The sequence below is a fragment of the Lolium perenne genome, chromosome 7 (genome assembly GCF_019359855.2).
Source record: "Lolium perenne isolate Kyuss_39 chromosome 7, Kyuss_2.0, whole genome shotgun sequence".
Lineage (NCBI taxonomy): Eukaryota > Viridiplantae > Streptophyta > Magnoliopsida > Poales > Poaceae > Lolium > Lolium perenne.
In genome coordinates, this window is record NC_067250.2 from 303,628,936 (window position 1) to 303,652,420 (window position 23,485).

Sequence of the window (23,485 nt, forward strand, 5' to 3'; positions counted from 1 at the left end):
GCCCTCCGCCTCGCGCACCGCCACCGCTGCCGCCGTGCGCCGCCTCTCTCCTCTCTCCCGACGGCCGCGCGCGTGCCGGCCGTCTCTCCGCGCGCGCCGCCGCGCTCGCCGCCGCGCCGCCGCCGCGCTCGCCGCCGTGAAGGTGAGAGCGCCCGCGCTCCACCGCCGCCGCCGCCCGCGCTCCACCGCCGTCGCCCGCGCTCCACCGCCGCGCCCCTCCTCCACCGCCGCCGGCAAGGTGAGAGCGCCCCCGGCCACCCTTATTTTTCTATTTTTTTTTGTTTCTTATAATTATCAAATTGGACATAGTGTATTAGATAATTTGTATGTATCCCGAAATTAGATACTTTTATTTGTATTAGACATAGTGTATTAGATAGGTTTTTTTTTAGACATAGTGTATTAGATAATTGGACATAGTGTATTAGACATAGTGTATTAGACATAGTGTATTAGATAATTGGACATAGTGTATTAGACATAGTGTATTAGATAGGTTTTTTTTTAGGGAACATAGGATTTTATGATCAAAATAAGATGGATATATTTTACGAGCAGCCGCCACCATACCCCTATGTTATAGTGCCACCACCGGCCGACCGCCACCATCTCCGGTAGTGCCGGCGCCCCTGCCGGTGCCACCGCGACATAGTACTAGGGTCGCAAAATAGAGAGAAGAGCGAGAGGAGGAGCGCCGAGTCCGTGGCGGTGCCGGTAGTGTCGACGCCCCTGCCGGCGCCCCCAAAATACGGTCGTTCAATTCCCTCTACCGCTCCCGCTGTCGTTCCCGACCCCCGATCCGGATCGATCGATCCGGGGTCGTGGAACGCGGCGTTAGTACAAAAGTAGTGAAGTTTTTTATTTAGCACAATATCATGTTTTTTATTTATATTAGTATACATATATGATTTGTTTTCGTAGCTACGATGCCGCGACAGCGACAGCCGGCGGGCCGTGGTCTGACTCTCACCGAGGAGATGGAGCAGATGGGGGAGGTCCGGGACTGGGCTCCGCCGGGGTGGCACTGGGAGGTCTTAGCTTCCGGGTCGCGCACCTTGGTGCGGAATCCGGGTCCCGTTGTCGACCCGGATATTCTTTGGTGGAGGTCTTATGGGCCACGGTCGTTTCAGAGGGAGCTGGCCCCGCCGGAGGAGGTAGCTCAGCGCATTGAAGCGGAGGACCAGCATGTTCGCCGTTACATGTACGCGTTAGACAACATGTATAGGACCGGATGGAGCGTTATGCGGGGATCTCATGTTAGCTATGCTCCCGTTGTTGTTCCGTGGCTTTGGGGGCACACCCAGCGCGGCTCAGGACCCGGTCGGCGCCCTCTAGGACCTGAGCTGAGAGCTGATTATGACCGCTCTCTTGGACAGTCCTCTAGAGCGATGAAAGAAGCAAAAAAAGTCGCCCAGCTTGGACAGCAGGACATTCAGGCCGCACCCCACTTCATCGTGGAGCCATATCATGATCCAGAGACGGCATCGATGATCGAACGGGCGGCTAGAGCTCAGGGAGCATCAGTTGAGTACGAAGATTACTATCCAACGGCTCAAGTGGTAAACAAGTATAGATACGGATCTGATCTCGTCAAACCTGGCGAGCTCGCGCGTCTAGGGACTCAGATGCGAAGGTTGCATGACTGGTACCTGAAAGCCTGTCGAAGATGTGAAACCTACATCACGGTGTATCTTAGAGATGAGCATTACTTCCGGGGGGAAGACGAGATAAACATTGAGTTAGAAGAACTGTTTCAGTTATTCAATCAAGACGCCCTCGACAAAGCTGTCATCAGTTGCTACTGCCTGTAAGTGATTTATTTGTGTAATTAAGTTTGTAGCTCATTCATTTGCACTAACAATTATCCTCATTATATTCTTTGTGTACGCTATACATTTAATTATGCAGAATGAAGAAGCTGGAATACAAAAGAGGCAAGCTCCTACCGCTGGGGTTCATAGACCCAAACACAGTTCATGAAGTTACGGTTCGAGACTTCGCCAAGGACACAGAGGACAACATCGTAATGTTTTTAGAGAAGCAAGCAGACAAAGAGGATATATTCTTTCCCTACAACTTCAAGTGAGTGTTATATATAACATACATTATGCTTGTGCACCTTCCACTTTATTCTCGTAATCATTGAGCTATGCTTGTGCAGTTTCCATTTTATTCTCCTAATCATTGATCTTCACCTTGGAGTCGTAAACGTCATGGACTCGAAACGTACAGAATATGCGGAATGGGCGGACATGGCTGCCATCCTCCAGAGGTAGTTTCAATCAATTTCGTATTGGTATCTTCATCTGCTCTAATTCGAAGATATCATCAACTAATCAATTACTCATTTACTCATTATTTTTTGCCGGGCAGGGCTTGGAAACGGTTCATCAATACTGTTCCGGGTGAATGGAAACCGGAGCTTACATTTAGAGATTACCCTGTAAGTAGTACTATATATATAGCTATGTCCGTGAAACTTTATATATGATATTTACTTTCAATACGATGCTTGATTATTAGTTTGATCGAACTATTTTTTCGTAAAGTGTATGAGGCAGGAAAAAGGGAATAACTTATGTGGATACTACGTCTGCACCTTCATGCGTGACATGTCCTGTCCCAAGGGTGGGGATGCCCAAATACACCACACTCGTGTACGATAACAAATTTTCACAATTAATCTTAATTAGTACCATCTATTGTATTGAGTTCCATTCATATATTGTTCTCCTTTTTTAAATATAGATGACACGCCTGCGGGACACTCTCATAACAGCGGATCAAATAAAAGCAATTCAAGAGGAGATCGCGGGATTCTTTATTACCGAGGTCCTTACCCCAGGTGGAGAGCACGTGACGGCGGAGGATATTCGTTCAGGAAAAGTTGTATTGTAAATATGCATGCATTACGTGTACTGTGTTGACTATGTCGTGTACTGTTGACGATGTCTATATATATTCATGACGATTTTTTGTGGTTTCTTGAATGATATATATATGCATTGCTGAAACTCTGCCGCGGCAAGGGAAACAGACTGTTTCTCTGCCGCGGCAGAGAAACGCTGGTACAGCCCAAATCTGTGCCGCGGCAGAGAAATAGCAATTCTCTGCCGCGGCAGAGAAACATAGGCCCGGTTCGTACCACGAACCGGGACCAAAGCCCTTCCAGCGCGAGCTCCCTGGTCGCACCACGTGTTGAGGCCTTTAGGCCCGGTTTATCTTTGAACCGGGACTAAAGGGTACCCCCTTTAGTCCCGCCTAGTTGGTCCCGGTTCAGGAACCGGGTCTAAAGGCCCAAATGGACCGGGCCTATTGCCCCGTTTTCCACTAGTGAAGAGTGTGCTGATTTGTTGATGTAGTTATCGGCCGATGCTGGTCGGTCGGCCGCATAGTGATGTCTCGTCTGGTTGAATACGAGCTATAGATGTTGATGTAGTCCTTGGCGGAAGCTCCGTTGAAGGGGACCGATGCGTGGATGTGTATGCGTCGTCCTACGAAAACCCAGCTTCATTAGATGGACCAAAGCACCGTTGGCTGGAAGCTCCTTCAAACGTGTAAGTGAGCATTTCCAGCTAATGAAATGCCTTGCTTCTCTTCCTCTGATGCTCGACGAGTGTAAGGTGCTGACCAACATGGGCACATGCCACATGGTGGGCAGCTGCCCTCCGCACTGGCCTGGCCTAGTTCATGTTGACGGCGTGGCTCCGGCATATCGTGCTGGTGATGCTCGCGTAGCTCCCGATGGACACACATGGGGTACGCGTGCATGGCCCTTGAAACACCGGAATATGTTGAGCGGTGCACACCGACGGGCTACGTATAGGCAGCTCCGGCGGGGCTATCCTTGTCGACGGAGCCGATCTTGTTCGCCACCATGGGCCTTGGAGCACCAGAATATGCTGAGCGGTGTACGCCGACGGGCTACGTATATGCAGCTCCAGCGGGGCCGTTTTTCCAGGTTTGCATTCCGGCGCAGCGTTAGGACCGTCCGGCGACAGCGTCCGAGAGCTGGAGTGCATGTGCTTGCCACCTCCGTCTTCAAGTTCAGGGGCGTGCTCTGCGTCACGACTCGCCGGCGCGCATCCTCATTGATGGGGGCGATCTTGTTGCCACGAACTCTGGTGGCGTGGAGGAGCAGGGCCTCCACGGCCATGGTCCGCGTCGGCGGCGGGATGGTTTGCTTCGTCAGCGTCGCAGGGAGCTCCATCGGCCGCCCTTCCCGCTTGGCGTGCACCATGGCGCGGCGTCGAGCAGCTGCCGGTCATGCCGTGTCGCCGACATCCTCGGCAACTGATGATCGGCGACCGCCGTCTTCATGTTGTGGGGCGCGCTCTGCATCGTGGCTCCATGGCGTGTGTTCGGCGTGTCATCCGCCGCCTCCGGGTACGTGGTGCTCAGCTACCGCCGTTGGGCGCTTGTGTACTTCGGCGCCGCCTCCGCTACGTGTTCGGCGCGTCATCTGCAATTTGATACAGCCACAATGGTGTTTCGGTAATGGAGGAAACGAATCTCATCCCGGTGACACGGCCTGCGTTTCGACAGATGCCAGCATCATCGGTGCGCGCCGACGGGCTGCATATGGGAAGCTCCAGCGGCGACCTTCTCCTTGACGGAGACGATCTTGTTCGCCACGGACTGTGGTCGCGTGAAGGGCCAGGGCCTCCACGGCCACGGTCGGCGCGATGGCTAGCTTGCCTTGTCAGCGTCGCGGAGAGCTTCGCTTGATATGCATCACAGCGTGGTGTCGGGTCGCTGCCAGACACGCCATGTCGCCGATGTCGTCCTTGACATCTGCCGATCGGCAACCTCCGTCTTCAAGTTGGGCGTCCGTTCTCCTGCACCAGATCTCTGCGTCATGGCTCCAGGGCGTGTGCTCGACGCATCATCCGCCGCCTCCGGCCTTCGGATATGAGTGGCGCAGCTGCCGCCGTTTGGGCGCGTGTGTATAGTTCGCCGCCGTCGTATACCAACTTGGCGCGTCGTTCGCTGCCAGTGGTCTTGCTGGTGTTGCATCTCGGCGGCACGGCGTGCATTTCTGCAACGGCTGGCATCACCGATGCACGGGTGCCGTATGGGAATCCCCGGTGGCGGCATCCTTGACGATGGAGATGATCTTGTTCACCATGGACTCTGTGGGTGACGTGGTGTAGCAGGGCTTCCACGGCCATGGTCGGTGTCGGTGGCGCCATGGCTAGCTTGCCATGTCAACGCTGCGGAGAGCTCCGCTTAATGTGCTCATGGCGCAGCGTCGTGTCGCTGCCGGACACCGTGTCGCCGACGTCCTTGATCGCCGACGTCCTTGTTCGCCGGTGATCGGCAACACCTCCGTACGTCTTCAAATTCCCCGGAGCGCGTCTGCTGCTCTGGCTCCGTGGCCGCGTCAGCCGCTGCCTTCATTTCTTCTCCTTCTTGGTGGACTGCGCCTTGTACGTACCTGCGGCTCAGTACTGCTAAAATGGTTATTAGGAAGGAGGAAATATCTCATTCCGGTGGCGCGGCCTCCATTTCTACGGCCGCCGGCATCACAAGTGCACGCCGATGGGCTACATATAAGAAGCTCCAGCTGCGACATCCTCGTCGACAGAGTCGATCTTGTTCGCCGCGGACTGTGGTGGCGTGAAGGAGCAGGGCGTTCACGGCCATGGTCGACGTGATGGCTTGCCTCGTCAGTGTTGCGGGTAGCCTGACGGCTACCCTTGACGCTTGATGTGCATCATGGCGCGGCGTCGTGTCGCTGCCGGACACACCGTGTTGCGAACGTCCGCGACGGCCCTCCGGTGATGGGCAACCTTCATCTTCAGCTTGTGTGGCGCGTGTCCGGTGCCCCAAGTCTCTTGTTAGGCGCGTCGTCCGCTGCCGTCTGTTTTCTCCTCGCCTTCCTCAGCTGTTGTTGCGTCCCTTTTATAGACGAGCGCCCAGGCCGAACCGAATGGGACGCACTGCGCGGGCGTCGTTCTCAAGTTGTTGTGCCGTTGCTCCATTTGCGGCTCGGCTGAGAGCATCCTTATCAGCTAGCTGGGTGCCGATCGTTGCGGAGACGCGGATGCGATTGACTCGAACCTGGCGCAAGGACGTGCTGCACCGGGCGATCAAAACCCGTCCGTTTCTTCAGCCTAGCCAGGATACATAAGCTGTACCCGTTCATGTACATGTACCTGCATACCTGACCCATGCGAAGCCCTGCATGCATAGAGAGCTAGCAAGGGATTGATCGATGTGAATGTATAGCCAACACATTTAAATAAGAGAGCAGCATAAGCAGCCATAGGTAGTTTGTACGGCCGCCCTGTCATGTGTATTTATACGTGTATTGCACACCCAAAATGCCACGTGATTTTCATTTGCTAGGTACAAAATCACGTCGAACAAATGCTCCCTCGGCAAGTTGAGTTCGAGCGCGAAGCAGATCAAACTCGACTTGGTGAGAAAACAATATTAAGCGGCGCATTTTCTTTGCAGCCTTCCAATCCCTGCTGTTTGTTTAGAGAATATCACACTTCTTTATTTTACCCTGGCGACCTCAACCATATTGAGTTTCGAATCAATCATATTGAGTTTCGGATCAATTGTGTTGATGAATTGTATGTGATCCATCATATTATAATTGCTCTGCTTGAGTCTTGATATCTGAATGATCAGCTTTGCCTCGTCATCGAGCACGGTGGCGCCCTGGACGACGGGTGCCGAGATATTTCCAGTGTTCATACAGGGTTGTTCCTTCGCTGTTGAGCTTGGTGCTACAAGCAACAGCAGCTCGGTCATAGCTCCATCGGGCAAACTCATTTTTTTAGTCTGCTCCAATGTGAAGAGCAAAGGCGAGGAAAATCTGTGAGTTTATATACTCATAAATTCCATAAGCGTGCTGTCCGACGATCAAGTAATCGATCAGCCGTAAGCACTGCTGTGGTGTTTGACATTATTTTGTACTTCCTGCTACTCGTTTCAGCATCAAAGGCGAGAACCGTACAACAGATAAATACGATTCAATCTGAACACGGTCGACGAGATTCTAAGTCGCCCGCCCAGAGATACCATCCATATCAATACCATGTAGGCAATCCATGGCTTTCTTTTAATCTTCCTTCACGCTGCATGCTTTGAACAATAAGTGCAAATAATAAAAGAAGCAGACGTCCAGATGACGCACTACCCGCAATACAGGGCATCTCTATACATGCGCCTATCATTTTTATCCATTTGCTCATAAGCATTTTTATATAAAGATGAGAATTCCACACGCCCAGTTTATTAAGGCTTTGGGCGCAACTTCGCAAGCCAAAACGCCGCAAGGAAATTTTAGGGTCGTGCAGCGGGTGATCTACCTGCTGACCGGCGCGGGCTCCATAGCCGTAACGACGTGGTTATGACCGCAGGTCTCCATGCGCAGCCGCATAAACATCTTGTATTGAATAACATCAATAGGTACATCAATAGTGTGAATTTTCCTTGAGAAGAGACCGTTAAAGTCTAGTGCAGGTAAGTTCATCCGCACTTGCATTGGACGTGAGGAGGCTTGTTGCGACCATGAAACAGTCACGGTGCTAGGCAATAAGACAATCTCACATTGCCTTCATTCGACGGCGCGACCGCTTAGCAATTGCAGTGCCAGCCAACTAGGTCGAAGGGTTTCACAGATTCACGCTGGCCGCACTGGCGCGCTACACTGCTCCCATAAACTTGGTAGAGACGCACGAACAAATCGGTAGAAGCCCTCCGCCTTGTCGTGGTCCTATGCAAGGAAGAAGCATCGGAAAGCCATCGACCGCTCACATTTAAGTGAACAGTAGTATGCCGGGGTAGCCATCGGCTATGTTGATGACCGAGGGGCGGTGTTGCCCCTGGCATTATTGTAATTGTAGACTAGGCGCTGGGGCGCCATCAGCGTCATAGAAATACAGGTGTTGCCAACCCATGTGCTCATGATATCGTTGATGTAGATTATAAAGGTGCCGTGAAGTCGTCGGAGATGTCACGGCGCATGGGCATTGCTGCCCCAGTGCCGATACGTAGATTGGTGTCGATGACCGAGCGCCGAGAAGTCGTCGGCGATGTCATGGCGTATGTACGTTACTGCCCGGTCCACGATGTGGGTCGGGGTAGAAGATGGAGCGCCGAGAAGTCGCCGGCGATGTCATGGTGCATGGAAGTTGCTGCCCCAAGTGCCGTGGTGTAGGTTGGTGTGGATGATCGAGCACCGAGAAGTCGGCGGCGGCGTCATGGCGCATGGACGTTACTGCCCCCAGTGCCGTGATGTAGGTCGATGTAGAAGATCAAGCGCCGACAAGTCGTTGGCGATGTCACGGTGCATGGGCGTTATTGCCCCCAGCGCCATGATGTAGGTCGATGTAGAAGATCAAGCGCCGATAAGTCGTTGGCGATGTCATGGTGCACGGGTGTTATTGGCCCCAGCGCCATGATGTAGGTCAATGCAGAAGGTCCGACGCCGAGAAGAAGACGGCGATGTCATGGCGCATGGGCGTTACTGCCCCAGTACCATGACGTAGGTCGATGTAGAAGATGGAGCGCCGAGAAGTCGCCGGCGATGTCACGGCGCATGGAAGTTGCTGCCCCAACACCATGACGTAGGTCGATGTAGAAGATGGAGCGTCGAGAAGTCGCCGGCGATGTCACGGCGCACGGAAGTTGCTGCCCCAGCACCATGACGTAGGTCGACGTAGAAGATCGAGCGCCGAGAAGTCGTCGGCGATGTCACGGCGCATGGAAGTTGCTGCCCTAGCACCATGACGTAGGTCGACGTAGAAGATTGAGCGCCGACAAGTCGTTGGCGATGTCATGGCGCACAGGAGTTGCTTCCCTAGTACCATGATGTAGGTTGATGTAGATATACGGATGACAGGGAGCCATCAGGCCACCTTCTGAGCATGGATGTCGCCTGCCCCAGCCGCCAATGTTTATTCGATGTTGGCGTAAGCCACTAGACGTCGTGAGGTCATAGGCGGTATCATGGACACACTGATATGGTGGTCCTGTAGCCATCTTCTTAGCGCAGGTTCAACGTGTGCGCCATGATGATTATAGCTGCACCAAGTGTGAATGCAAAGAATATGCAAGCAAGTATATTTTGTAACATGTTTAAAAAAAATTCTTTAAACCATGAGGCATAGTGGTGTAATCGGAAAAGGCTACCAAAGGACTCGTCATTGGGAAAAGTCAGAGGACCATGACCGTCGCAACTCAATATTGAGTTTCCTTTAGAGTGTGTGTGTGTGTGGAGACGACATGCTTCATGGATGCTTTCGAGAGGCAGCAAAAAATCATATTCTAGCCCATCATCGTACCGAGTGGAACCCCACAACTCAAACATGCCCCCGGACTGAGCCTCAAGAACACAAAGACTTAGGTGAGGTCAATTGGGGTAAATGGGTTTGGGAAAAATGGCCGAAAATAATCCATGCCTTGATTGAGGGGTGGTGAATGACTGCTCCCGCCTCCTTTCGAGTGGTTCCCTTACTGCCCATGATTGCTTGACTTGCTTCTTTGAACTCTTGAAGATATTTACTCTTGTGAGAATTGCTTTGCACGAGCTATTTGTACAGCCGTGGACTTTATAAGATTACTTGAACTTCTGGAGATTTTCTTTGTTCTTCTCAGGATTGCTGGAACCTCTTCGGGAGTATTCTTCTATTTTGGACAGGGACCCACCTTGAGAACTTGGAAAACAGTCATTCACCTTGGTAGACTAAGAAAACCCTCTGGCACTTTATCTGGAGCTTATGGTGGCACGCCCCGGGGTTGCCAAGGGGCTACGCACCGAACCTCAACTTGTGTTGGGCCGGGCAGCATTTTCTTGATCTTTTCCTATAGTCTTCCCCGGGACGCGAGCCTCCATAAACCTGAGAAACGCCAGGAAGAATGATGAGCATGGAGTCTCAGTGTCAGAAGTGCCCAAATATTCTTCTTCACCGCCTCCAGAAGCATGCAATTGCCATGTGTCGTGCATTATGAATGTGAGAGCAGCTCCGCTGCACCACGGCATGTTTTGACGCCCTCCGACAAGTCCCAAGGTAGCCAATTCTTCAAACACTAGGGGATATTTGTAGGAAAAACCATTATTTATAGTTAGTAATTGCCTCAGATCATGCGAAAAGGTGGAATAGTGTGATGCATGTGGTGCAAAAACCAAGCACAACATGTGAAGGCTATAGATGCCATAGCTCTTCCGGTAGAACCTGCGCTTGGTGAAGATATCCGCTCAGCACATCGCCCTCGCATCCGAGCCCAGTAGGTCGGAGAAGACGGGCCATTCGCTTCTTCATCAAAGGAGTATGCCACCCTTCCATCAATTAGAGCCGTCGTCTTCATGGGGCGACCTAGGATAGGTTCAGTCGCCGGTGTACTAGGCTTCAAGTTAAGATTGACGAAACTTGTTTTTGCCTGGAACAAGATAAATTCCCGCTTCACGAAACTGCCCCAAGTAGAACTGGGCGTGATTCGGAGATCGGCGAAGCCTTCCATAAAAGGTGAACGATGACATGGTCCACCAAAGAAAGTCTTGGGGAGAGTAAAACATCTTAGACCCCTTATATAATGCATGGCGCCTTATTAACTGGCCGCCGTAATTCGGACAGAACCCATGTATCAAGGCATGTTGGACATGCACCCGTGGATTCCCACCAGAAAAAGTGATCACAGTTGGGTCTTGAATTGTGAGGGAGTTATCCGGGCCATTTTGCAAGATAAGGCCCCGGCTAGAATACCCCAAGATAAATAACTTCACACACCGCCTTGTATTATGGGGAAGATCATGAAGACGAATTTGACGACCATTGTTGCGCAGCAAAGATGGGAGGAGAACCATGTCCCACCGGGCGTGCTATTTTGTTTGACACGAGAAATAATAAAAAGGTGGACTAAATATTATCTCTCTGCGCGTCAGGGGAAAATAAATGTGCGGGCGTGCCAGTGTACATAAGTACACAAATAAAATATAGGGAAACATGTATTTTTATTAATCTCTCAATGGAGAAACGAAATTACAAGATCCCTTTACATATACGCTCCGTGGCCTGCTAGCGCGGCCGATATGACTTGGGAGATTGTGTGTTCTGGTTCACGGGGCCTCGGAAGGCTCCCGATTAATTACGTCCACGAGTCAACGCCGCGGACCACCTCCGATTAAGCTGCTGCAATGGTCGTTGTCTTCAAGTCTCGTCCTCTCCATGCACTTGGCGTAGACGATGATGATGTGATGGTGAAGTGGAAAGCGGGACGGTACGTCCGTCGCCCCGGCGATGCTTAGCCATACTCTCCGGCTTGTCGATGTCCGATGATGAAGATGTCTGGCCTCGTCAGCTCAGACAGATGGGCGGCCTTCGCCTCGTCGGTGCCAGGCCTGGTGGTGTCCGCCTCGTCGGTGTCGGACTTGATGTCTTGCCTTCGCCTCGTCGGTGCCCGGCAAGAAATAGTTCGCTTCATCGAAGAAAAGACAAGAAGATGGAGTGGCTTCGCCTCGTCGGTGCTAGGCCGATGTTGGGGAAGATGGTCGATCTGGTTGTCGGAGTAGACTTAAACGTTGTCGCGTGGCAGCTTGGCTTGACGACGATGATGTATGAACTTGGCGATGTAGATCCTGTGATGTCGGAGATGTGCATGGGTCCATGGAGGCTTGGTGTGTCGTGGTCGTGTGACTCGACTAGAGTAGTCGGTTGACGTAGGCGAGTAGCTGCATGCCGATGTAGTTCTCGCTGAAAGAAGTCGACGAAGAGTGTGCTGATTTGTTGATGTAGTTATCGGCCGATGCTGGTCGGTCGGCCGCATAGTGATGTCTCGTCTGGTTGAATACGAGCTATAGATGTTGATGTAGTCCTTGGCGGAAGCTCCGTTGAAGGGGACCGATGCGTGGATGTGTATGCGTCGTCCTACGAAAACCCAGCTTCATTAGATGGACCAAAGCACCGTTGGCTGGAAGCTCCTTCAAACGTGTAAGTGAGCATTTCCAGCTAATGAAATGCCTTGCTTCTCTTCCTCTGATGCTCGACGAGTGTTAGGTGCTGACCAACATGGGCACATGCCACATGGTGGGCAGCTGCCCTCCGCACTGGCCTGGCCTAGTTCATGTTGACGGCGTGGCTCCGGCATATCGTGCTGGTGATGCTCGCGTAGCTCCCGATGGACACACATGGGGTACGCGTGCATGGCCCTTGAAACACCGGAATATGTTGAGCGGTGCACACCGACGGGCTACGTATAGGCAGCTCCGGCGGGGCTATCCTTGTCGACGGAGCCGATCTTGTTCGCCACCATGGGCCTTGGAGCACCAGAATATGCTGAGCGGTGTACGCCGACGGGCTACGTATATGCAGCTCCAGCGGGGCCGTTTTTCCAGGTTTGCATTCCGGCGCAGCGTTAGGACCGTCCGGCGACAGCGTCCGAGAGCTGGAGTGCATGTGCTTGCCACCTCCGTCTTCAAGTTCAGGGGCGTGCTCTGCGTCACGACTCGCCGGCGCGCATCCTCATTGATGGGGGCGATCTTGTTGCCACGAACTCTGGTGGCGTGGAGGAGCAGGGCCTCCACGGCCATGGTCCGCGTCGGCGGTGGGATGGTTTGCTTCGTCAGCGTCGAAGGGAGCTCCATCGGCCGCCCTTCCCGCTTGGCGTGCACCATGGCGCGGCGTCGAGCAGCTGCCGGTCATGCCGTGTCGCCGACATCCTCGGCAACTGATGATCGGCGACCTCCGTCTTCATGTTGTGGGGCGCGCTCTGCATCGTGGCTCCATGGCGTGTGTTCGGCGTGTCATCCGCCGCCTCCGGGTACGTGGTGCTCAGCTACCGCCGTTGGGCGCTTGTGTACTTCGGCGCCGCCTCCGCTACGTGTTCGGCGCGTCATCTGCAATTTGATACAGCCACAATGGTGTTTCGGTAATGGAGGAAACGAATCTCATCCCGGTGACACGGCCTGCGTTTCGACAGATGCCAGCATCATCGGTGCGCGCCGACGGGCTGCATATGGGAAGCTCCAGCGGCGACCTTCTCCTTGACGGAGACGATCTTGTTCGCCACGGACTGTGGTCGCGTGAAGGGCCAGGGCCTCCACGGCCACGGTCGGCGCGATGGCTAGCTTTCACAGCGTGGTGTCGGTTCGCTGCCAGACACGCCATGTCGCCGATGTCGTCCTTGACATCTGCCGATCGGCAACCTCCGTCTTCAAGTTGGGCGTCCGTTCTCCTGCACCAGATCTCTGCGTCATGGCTCCAGGGCGTGTGCTCGACGCATCATCCGCCGCCTCCGGCCTTCGGATATGAGTGGCGCAGCTGCCGCCGTTTGGGCGCGTGTGTATAGTTCGCCGCCGTCGTATACCAACTTGGCGCGTCGTTCGCTGCCAGTGGTCTTGCTGGTGTTGCATCTCGGCGGCACGGCGTGCATTTCTGCAACGGCTGGCATCACCGATGCACGGGTGCCGTATGGGAATCCCCGGTGGCGGCATCCTTGACGATGGAGATGATCTTGTTCACCATGGACTCTGTGGGTGACGTGGTGTAGCAGGGCTTCCACGGCCATGGTCGGTGTCGGTGGCGCCATGGCTAGCTTGCCATGTCAACGCTGCGGAGAGCTCCGCTTAATGTGCTCATGGCGCAGCGTCGTGTCGCTGCCGGACACCGTGTCGCCGACGTCCTTGATCGCCGACGTCCTTGTTCGCCGGTGATCGGCAACACCTCCGTACGTCTTCAAATTCCCCGGAGCGCGTCTGCTGCTCTGGCTCCGTGGCCGCGTCAGCCGCTGCCTTCATTTCTTCTCCTTCTTGGTGGACTGCGCCTTGTACGTACCTGCGGCTCAGTACTGCTAAAATGGTTATTAGGAAGGAGGAAATATCTCATTCCGGTGGCGCGGCCTCCATTTCTACGGCCGCCGGCATCACAAGTGCACGCCGATGGGCTACATATAAGAAGCTCCAGCTGCGACATCCTCGTCGACAGAGTCGATCTTGTTCGCCGCGGACTGTGGTGGCGTGAAGGAGCAGGGCGTTCACGGCCATGGTCGACGTGATGGCTTGCCTCGTCAGTGTTGCGGGTAGCCTGACGGCTACCCTTGACGCTTGATGTGCATCATGGCGCGGCGTCGTGTCGCTGCCGGACACACCGTGTTGCGAACGTCCGCGACGGCCCTCCGGTGATGGGCAACCTTCATCTTCAGCTTGTGTGGCGCGTGTCCGGTGCCCCAAGTCTCTTGTTAGGCGCGTCGTCCGCTGCCGTCTGTTTTCTCCTCGCCTTCCTCAGCTGTTGTTGCGTCCCTTTTATAGACGAGCGCCCAGGCCGAACCGAATGGGACGCACTGCGCGGGCGTCGTTCTCAAGTTGTTGTGCCGTTGCTCCATTTGCGGCTCGGCTGAGAGCATCCTTATCAGCTAGCTGGGTGCCGATCGTTGCGGAGACGCGGATGCGATTGACTCGAACCTGGCGCAAGGACGTGCTGCACCGGGCGATCAAAACCCGTCCGTTTCTTCAGCCTAGCCAGGATACATAAGCTGTACCCGTTCATGTACATGTACCTGCATACCTGACCCATGCGAAGCCCTGCATGCATAGAGAGCTAGCAAGGGATTGATCGATGTGAATGTATAGCCAACACATTTAAATAAGAGAGCAGCATAAGCAGCCATAGGTAGTTTGTACGGCCGCCCTGTCATGTGTATTTATACGTGTATTGCACACCCAAAATGCCACGTGATTTTCATTTGCTAGGTACAAAATCACGTCGAACAGCTGATGGTAATATTACTGTCTATAAAGCTCGACTTGTCGCAAAGGGTTTCCGATAAATTCAAGGAGTTGACTACGATGAGACTTTCTCACCTGTAGCAAAGCTAAAATCTGTGAGGATTTTGTTAGCAATAGCTGCATTTTTCGATTATGAGATTTGGCAGATGGATGTCAAAACGGCGTTCCTTAATGGAGACATTGAGGAAGAGTTGTATATGGTACAACCCAAAGGTTTTGTCGATCCTAAAAATGCTGACAAAGTGTGCAAACTTCAGCGTTCAATCTATGGACTGAAGCAAGCATCGAGAAGTTGGAACCGACGCTTTGATAAAGTGATCAAAGACTTCGGGTCTATACAGTGTCATGGAGAGGCCTGTATTTACAAGAAAATGAGTGGGAGCTCTGTAGCATTCCTGATATTATATGTAGATGACATATTATTGATCGGGAATGATATAGAACTATTAAGCAGTGTTAAAGGTTATTTAAATAATAGTTTTTCAATGAAAGACCTTGGTGAAGCATCGTATATATTAGGCATCAAGATTTATAGAGATAGATCAAGACGCCTAATAGGGCTATCACAGAGTACATATCTGGACAAGATTCTAAAAAAGTTTAGAATGGACGAAAGTAAGAAAGGGTTCTTACCTATGTTACCAGGCAAGGTCTTGAGTAAGACTCAAGGACCGGCTACGGCAGAAGAAAGAGAAAGGATGAGTAATATCCCCTATGCCTCGGCAGTAGGATCTATCATGTATGCCATGCTATGTACTAGACCGGATATAGCACATGCTGTTAGTTTGACTAGCAGATATCAAAGTGATCTAGGAATGGAACACTGGACAGCGGTCAAGAATATCCTGAAGTACTTGAAAAGAACTAAGGATATGTTTCTTTGTTATGGAGGTGACCAAGAGCTCGTTGTAAACGGTTACACCGATGCAAGTTGGAACACTGATCCTGATGACTCTAAGTCACAGTCTGCGTACGTGTTTATATTGAATGGTGCTGCAGTAAGCTAGTCAAGCTCGAAGCAGTGCACGGTGGCGAAGTCTTCAACAGAATCAGAGTACATAGCGGCTTCAGAGGCTTCATCAGAAGCAGTATGGATGAAGAGGTTCATTGTAGAGCTCGGTGTGGTTCCTAGTGCATTGGACCCATTAAACATTTACTGTGATAACATGGGTGCCATCGCCAATGCACAAGAGCCAAGGTCACACAAGAGGCTGAAGCATATCAAGCTGCGTTACCACTCGATTCGCGAGTACATCGAAGATGGAGAAGTAAAGATTTGAAAAGTACACACTGATCTGAATGTAGCAGATCCGTTGACTAAAGCTCTCCCTAGGGCAAAGCATGACCAACACCAGAATGCCATGGGTGTTAGGTATATTACAATGTAATCTAGATTATTGACTCTAGTGCAAGTGGGAGACTGAAGGAGATATGCCCTAGAGGCAATAATAAAGTGGTTATTATTTATATCTTTATATTTATGATAAATGTTTATATATCATGCTATAATTGTATTAACCGAAACATTAGTACATGTGTGATATGTAGACAACAAGAAGTCCCTAGTATGCCTCTTAAACTAGCTTGTTGATTAATGGATGATTAGTTTCATAATCATGAACATTGGATGTTATTAATAACAAGGTTATGTCATTGTATGAATGATGTAATGGACACACCCAATTAAGCGTAGCATAAGATCTCGTCATTAAGTTATTTGCTATAAGCTTTCGATACATAGTTACCTAGTCCTTATGACCATGAGATCATGTAAATCACTTATACCGGAAAGGTACTTTGATTACACCAAACGCCACTGCGTAAATGGGTGGTTATAAAGGTGGGATTAAGTATCCGGAAAGTATGAGTTGAGGCATATGGATCAACAGTGGGATTTGTCCATCCCGATGATGGATAGATATACTCTGGGCCCTCTCGGTGGAATGTCGTCTAATGTCTTGCAAGCATATGAATAAGTTCATAAGAGACCACATACCACGGTACGAGTAAAGAGTACTTGTCAGGAGACGAGGTTGAACAAGGTATAGAGTGATACCGAAGATTAAACCTCGGACAAGTAAAATATCGCGTGACAGAGGGAATTGGTATCGTATGTGAATGGTTCATTCGATCACTAAAGTCATCGTTGAATATGTGGGAGCCATTATGGATCTCCAGATCCCGCTATTGGTTATTGGTCGGAGTGAGTACTCAACCATGTCCGCATAGTTCACGAACCGTAGGGTGACACACTTAAAGTTGGATGTTGAAATGGTAGAACTTGAATAAGGAATGGAGTTCGAATATTTGTTCGGAGTCCCGGATGAGATCCCGGACATCACGAGGAGTTCCGGAATGGTCCGGAGAATAAGATTCATATATAGGATGTCATTTTAATTATGTGAATTAAAATGACGCGGAAGGTTCTATGGAAGGTTCTAGAAGGTTCTAGAAAAGTCCGGAAGAAACCACCCAGGAAGGTGGAGTCCACATGGGACTCCACCTCCATGGCCGGCCAACCCTAGTGGAGGTGGAGTCCCCAGTGGACTCCCCCTTAGGGGGCCGGCCACCCCCCATATGGGAGGTGGAACTCCCACCTCTAGTGGGAGTCCTAGCTTGGGTAGGTTTCCCCACCATATGGAAGGTTTTTGGTTCGGGTCTTATTCGAAGACTTGGAGACCAACACTTGGGGTTCCACCTATATAATGAGAGACCAAGGGGAGGGGGCCGGCCACCCCAAGAACCACCAAGGTGGCCGCACCCCTTAGTGGCCGGCGCCCCCCTCTCCCAAACCCTAGCGGCCTCTCTCCTCCACCACGTCCCGCACGCTTAGCGAAGCTCCGCCGGACTTCTCCACCACCACCAACACCACGCCGTCGTGCTGTCGGATTCAAGAGGAGCTACTACTTCCGCTGCCCGCTGGAACGGGGAGGTGGACGTCGTCTTCATCAACAACCGAACGTGTGACCGAGTACGGAGGTGCTGCCCGTTCGTGGCGCCGGAAGCGATCGTGATCAAGATCTTCTACGCGCTTTTGCAAGCGGCAAGTGAACGTCTACCGCAGCAACAAGAGCCTCATCTTGTAGGCTTTGAAATCTCTTCAAGGGTGAGACTCGATATCCCCTCGTTGCTACCGTCTTCTAGATTGCATCTTGGCTTGGATTGCGTGTTCGCGGTAGGAAATTTTTTGTTTTCTATGCAACGTTATCCTACAATAATTCCAGCACACCGGCGCTCCCGATGGAAGTAATAGTGTAAGGAGTCTTCATATTTCTTTCAATTCCAGCGCTCAATAATTCAAAGATAATCCAGGCGGCGGGCGCAGCCGAAATAGTTGCGCCACCAAAGATAGTCCATGCGGCGGGCGCAGCCGAAATAATTGCGCCATCCAAGATAATTTATGCGGCGGGCGCAGCCGAAATAGTTGTGCCGTCCAATATAATTCATGCGGCGGGCGCAGCCGAAATAGTTGCGCCGTCCAAGATAATTCATGCGGCGGGCGCAGCCGAAATAATTGCGCCATCCAAAGATAATCCATGCGGCGGACGCAGCCAAAATAATTGCACCATCCAAAGATAATCCATGCGGCGGGCGCAGCCAAAATAATTGCGCCATCCAAAGATAATCCATGCGGCGGGCGCAGCCAAAATAATTGCGCTATCTGAGATAATCCATGCCGGCGGCTAACTGACTTGGCCGATGAAGAGGACGCAGTTGATATGGTCGATCCGCGGCGGGTGAGCATCCGTATATATCCAATCCACAATGTCGTGCTCACGACAGACGAGCCCCAGTATGACGAGTGCGTGACGGTAGGCGCGGTCAACTTGAAGCTTTGTTTCAATCTGCAGGTATATTGCGACGCAAAAACTGATGATAATTGTGTCGGATGAAATTGGGTTGTCGCCATGGTGAATCTGCGCTGACCGGGTCGACCGTGATCTAAACCGGATGTACTTGTTACTTGCTTGTACTGCATAGACTTTATTTGGAAATAGACTTGAACTCTTTGTATGTTTCCTTTTTTGATTTCTCCCAACTGATGCTTGATCCAATGCTTGATCCATCGCTTTCCTTGCTGATCCCATGTACTAGCCTAAACTTCTTTTCCTTTGTGTTTACTTGCACACAGGTTGATTTGACTGCTTGAGCGGATCCAGCGTGGTGACTCAAACTAGGAGGTTTGACCCAACCTAGGAGCTTTGATTGATTCCGGGATTGATTCCGCTTCTTCTTTTTGGTACTTGATGGCTGAGTCATATGACTTGCATGCATACGGCACGCCTGCTGCTGTCCTTGGCTTGTCGTTTTTGTTTTCGGAACTTGATCCGGTGGCCAGCTGTAATGGCTGAATTTCATACAAAACAATTTGCAGATGTTTTGAGACGTCGAGACTAACTCTACGACGAGGATGCACTCGCCGGTTAGTTCGTGCACCGTGAAGCCGACGAACAATTGCCGCACTAGCATGCTCAGGTATCAAGCTGCGCAAATTGTTACTGCCGAGTTGATGTAGATGACCGAAGAATAGATCCCGCGGCCGAGACCAAGCCACCGTGAATTGAAACTATTATTGTTGTCACTGAAGACCAGATGTGATCTGCACGTTGAAGATGATGATCCCGTCCGGATTACAAAATCCAGCCGTTGCACTTCCTACAGACGGCGCCAATTGACGAGGCGGTTGCTCGGCAATGCCCACTATGAGGGGCTTGGGTTTTAGAGAAAGTCGACGATGGAAGTTTCGGGAGCGAGGCGGTACACGACGTACCCAGGTTCACGTCCCCACGGTGGAGGATCGCTACAATCCACTATATGAATATATGTGTACAGGGGGCCGCCATAGGCGGAGTTGTTGGATCGAGTCTAGTTCTAATCTGTGTGTTGTGATGACCAGGCGTGTCGCCTCTATGATTATGTTTCTGATTATGCGTGTCCTTAAGGGGTGCCCCTACCTGGCTTTATATATCAGTCAAGTTAGGGTTTACAAGAGTCCTAGTAGGATTCATATTGGAGCTTTCTTTCCTTGTAGTCCAAGTTGTTAACACTTGCAGGCCCAGCTTGTCGAGTCCTTGTGCTGGTCCATCTTGATAATCTTCACCGGGTATAGCAATGTCAAGTACTCGAAGGGTTATGCCCACGTCATCCCCAAAAGGAAAAAACAGATGCAAGCTTTGCCAGTAACTTGGACATCGAGTGGGATCTCACAAATGTCCCTAAAAAGCTCCTAAAAGGCCAAAGTAAGACCATGTTTGTATTGTTAATGAGTTTTGTTGTTAAATTTTCCACTTACTAACTAAACATGCTTTGTTTGGAGAAAATGTGCAGTTCATCGGCCCCTTGTTTGTTGAAGATTGCTGGCCAACGAAGAAAGTCAAGACTTGGTGGATGTAGAAAAAAGGGTAGTGTATAGATCTGTTGGAGTAGTGACGAAACAGTGCAAAAAGAGACAATTTTGAATGTTTCCGAGGAAACTAAAGCAGTTCAGGATGTTGTAGTGGAAATTGATCCAGTTCTGGATGTTGTGCTGTCAAAAGAGGATGCACCGGAAAATGCTTTCGCGAAAAACCCTAACCCGCCTCCGGGTCGCCCCTGGGCGATTCTGAGGCGACCCCCCGCGCCGCCGCCACAGCCTCCCCCACCTACCTCGCCCGCAGCCCCCGCCACCGCCGGAGGAGGCCGCCCCACGGCGGACGGCGGCGGCGGGGAGCATCTCTCTGTTTCCCCCAAACAATCCAAAAACGAGACCTCCCGTCCCTTGTTCTGCTTTGGCGGCCGGGTTGCTCCTCGCGTCCGTGAATCGTCGGCGGCGGCTCGGCGCTCTCGCCCCTCGGTTCGTCCTCGCCGACCTCCTCCCCTGCGTCTCGAGCTCCGCTCCCGTGCGGCGCCTCTTCCTCGCGACGGCTGGTCGCTTCGGCGCCGGTGGCCGCTGCTCCTCGCCCTGGCCGGTGCGCTGACGGTTGGCTCCTTGTCCTTGTCGGACTCCTCCGGCTGCGGAAGATCTCGCGCGGAAGATCTGGCCCCGGGGGCGTCTTGCGGGATTGGGCCGGCCGGCTGCCCTTCAGCCTCGGGAAGGGCCCTCTACTTCGCGACTTTGGTGATGTTGAGGTGGTGAGGACGGCCTGTTCCGATGCGGAGTGGGAAGCACCATCTGTGCTCCTCATGTCAGTGCTCCGGGAGAAATCCCAGACCTGGACTTCTCTGGGTCAGGCGATGGCGTTGTTTGGAGCTTCGTCTTGGAGCCTGACCTGTGTCGGGCGGCATCGCCTCTTGTCTTCTCGCCGGCCCTCGGTTCGTTTCCTTGCAGGATGAAGCTGTGGTCATGGTGGCTCAGGCGGTGCTGCCTAGACGTCCCGGGGTGGCCTCGGCTTGCGCTGCCCTTCGACTACGGGGGCGGCACACCGGTGTCGTCGCCCCAGTCTCGGCTATCCGATGCCCTTCCACTGTGTTTGGTCTCGGCGGCGCAACGCCCCTCGGCTTCGCCGACGGCACACCGGTGTCGTCGCACGGACTCGGCTATCCGACGCCCTTCGATCGTGCCGATGACAATTCTTGGTGTGCTCTTGTCCGGTCTCCACGTATTCCACTACCTATTCCTGGGGCTACTTGCCTTTGGTGTTGAGGTTCTCACCGGAGATCCTCCTCGGCTGTCGTCTTGAGGTACTCAAGGTGGTGTTCTGGTTGCGACTTTGCTTTTGGTCGTGCCTTGTGGTGGTGGACTCGTTTCTGCATCGCCCTTCGACCACGGGGTCGGCACACCGGTGTCGTCGCCCCAGTCTCGGCTATCCGACGCCCTTCGACTGTGCTGGTCTCGGTTTTGCAGGTCCTCGCCCGTCGCTCGCCTTGCCAAGTCGTGGTGGTCGCTCCTTGAGATGCTGTCATCCGGGGGGTTCGGTTGGCTTCGAATGCTAACCTCCCCTTCCCTTTGTGTTTTCCCTGTTTCTAGTTGTTTTCCTTTTCTGTCTTTTAATTGTCTTCTTCTCTCTTGTATCCCCCTGTAATATCTCTAATCTGATTGTAAGATCATGGGCCTGCCAGGCTACTTTCGATGGAATGCAACAAGCGGTGGGGTTTTTGCCCCCCCGTCAACCTCGAAAAAAAAGAGGATGCACCGGATGTTACAGTACAAGCTGAACTAGTTTTGGATGTTTTTCTGTAAACTGAAGGTATTGAGGTGCCACCTGAAGCAGTGGTGGATAAAGTTGTGCAAACTGGATGAAGTTGTGCAAACTGGAGATGTTTTGGATGAGGATGTGCAAACTGGAGTTATTCTGGGATGTGCTCTTGCAAGGCCTAATGAGTGAAGCGAAGAGAACCAAACGCATGACTGATATTCTTTGTGTAGAATAAAAAACAAGCAATTGTAAGATGACGAGGAATAAATCGAGTGGTAAGAAGAAGAAGAAGTCAAAATTTGTGTGATGGTGTAATGTTATTTGTACTTTGATTTGTCAAAACTTGTGAGGTGCAATAATGCAACTTATAATTTGGTGCCAAATATGATCCAAACTTCAAATGCCACTTACTACTTGATATTTGTAATTTTGTCCGTAGTTTGATGTTCCAATGTTTTCTCAAATATTATACATGTGATTTGATTAACCTTGTCCTTTGCAGTAAAACTCATAGTCACAAGAAATGTGCTCCAAATGCCTCCATAGCCTAGGGTAAAAAACCACATTTCTAAGCAAGTTTTTTCCAACCTTTTCTAAATGAGCAAAATATTTTTCCTTAATATTTTTTCTACCTATATAGTGTCAATTCAAAGTCTCACTATTTATTGAATTAATCTTATTATTATTATTTATATTATTTGAATACGCATGGTTAAATAAAATACCACTAAAAATAGGTTCAAATTTTTGAAAAAGATAGCATAGGTTAAGATCCTTCTTTGTCACTCCAAAATGAAGCTTGGGTCAAGTTTTTGACACATTTAATTATCAAAACCCTAAACCCTAGTTCATCTCCCATGAAATCCACGCAGCCTCGATCGAGATAGCTCACTTGTGTGAAGGCTCTTTCGTGAAGATATCCAAAAACCATGTTTTTTATTTTGCGTAACTTAGTCCCATAAGAACATGATGTGCATAGGTTTTGTATTTTTTCTGATTTTTTTGAAGTAGTAGTGGTCAGAGGAATGTTGGTCAAACCTTGAATAACCCCGTTGACAGCCTCAAAATCCCTCAAAACCGCGGTATAACCCCTTAGACCCACTCCTATCCCCCAACACGAGATGTTGACCGTTGGATCTAAACCTAGAGCCCAATGGCAGCCATTGGATCGTTGGTTGTAGCTGTGAGCAGATAGCTCTGAGCCGTTGGATAGCTAGGACGGTTGGTGATCGGTTGTGCACAAGGAAATCCGCTAGAGGCTCACTCTGCACTCTGATTGGCTAGAGTCAGTTTTTGGACGTAGGTGGTTTGCAGACCATTGGGCCGTCCTGGTTTTAGCCATTGTGACGGGCTTCGATAATATTAAATAAATTGCTTTGCCTCAGGTCTGCGATGCATGCATGCGCCGCCGCGAAGAGATGCCATGCAAGCTCACCCCAACGTGGTAGTATTGTTTCCGAGGCATTCAGAGTTATCACACCAAGGCAATTTAAGGCACCCTCGAGTCATATTTACCGTGTAAAAGATGATGACGTGTTATTTAAACAAAGATGCAGTGTGAAACCCACGAGGTCCATCAAAACTTGACTAGCTGAAATGTTGGCATGATATTCGCACCAAATCCAGATCAAGG

General features: G+C 51.4%; 1 protein-coding gene across 1 annotated transcript; it reads left to right on the forward strand.

Moving 5' to 3' along the window:
* The first annotated feature begins 1,381 nt into the window (after positions 1 to 1,381).
* Positions 1,382 to 2,666, forward strand: LOC139834005 (uncharacterized). Its single transcript, XM_071824386.1, has 5 exons — positions 1,382 to 1,807; positions 1,909 to 2,082; positions 2,162 to 2,272; positions 2,374 to 2,443; positions 2,550 to 2,666. The coding sequence occupies exons 1-5, from the start codon at positions 1,389 to 1,391 to the stop codon at positions 2,664 to 2,666; spliced, it is 891 nt and encodes a 296-aa protein (XP_071680487.1). The 5' UTR covers positions 1,382 to 1,388.
* Positions 2,667 to 23,485: the final 20,819 nt, after the last annotated feature.

Coding starts and splice junctions, on each gene's coding strand:
- LOC139834005 (XM_071824386.1), top strand. CDS start 1,389: ATGAAAGAAGCAAAAAAAGTCGCCCAGCTTGGACAGCAGGACATTCAG. Junction 1,808..1,908: donor GTCATCAGTTGCTACTGCCT/GTAAGTGATTTA, acceptor TTAATTATGCAG/AATGAAGAAGCTGGAATACA. Junction 2,083..2,161: donor TTCTTTCCCTACAACTTCAA/GTGAGTGTTATA, acceptor ATGCTTGTGCAG/TTTCCATTTTATTCTCCTAA.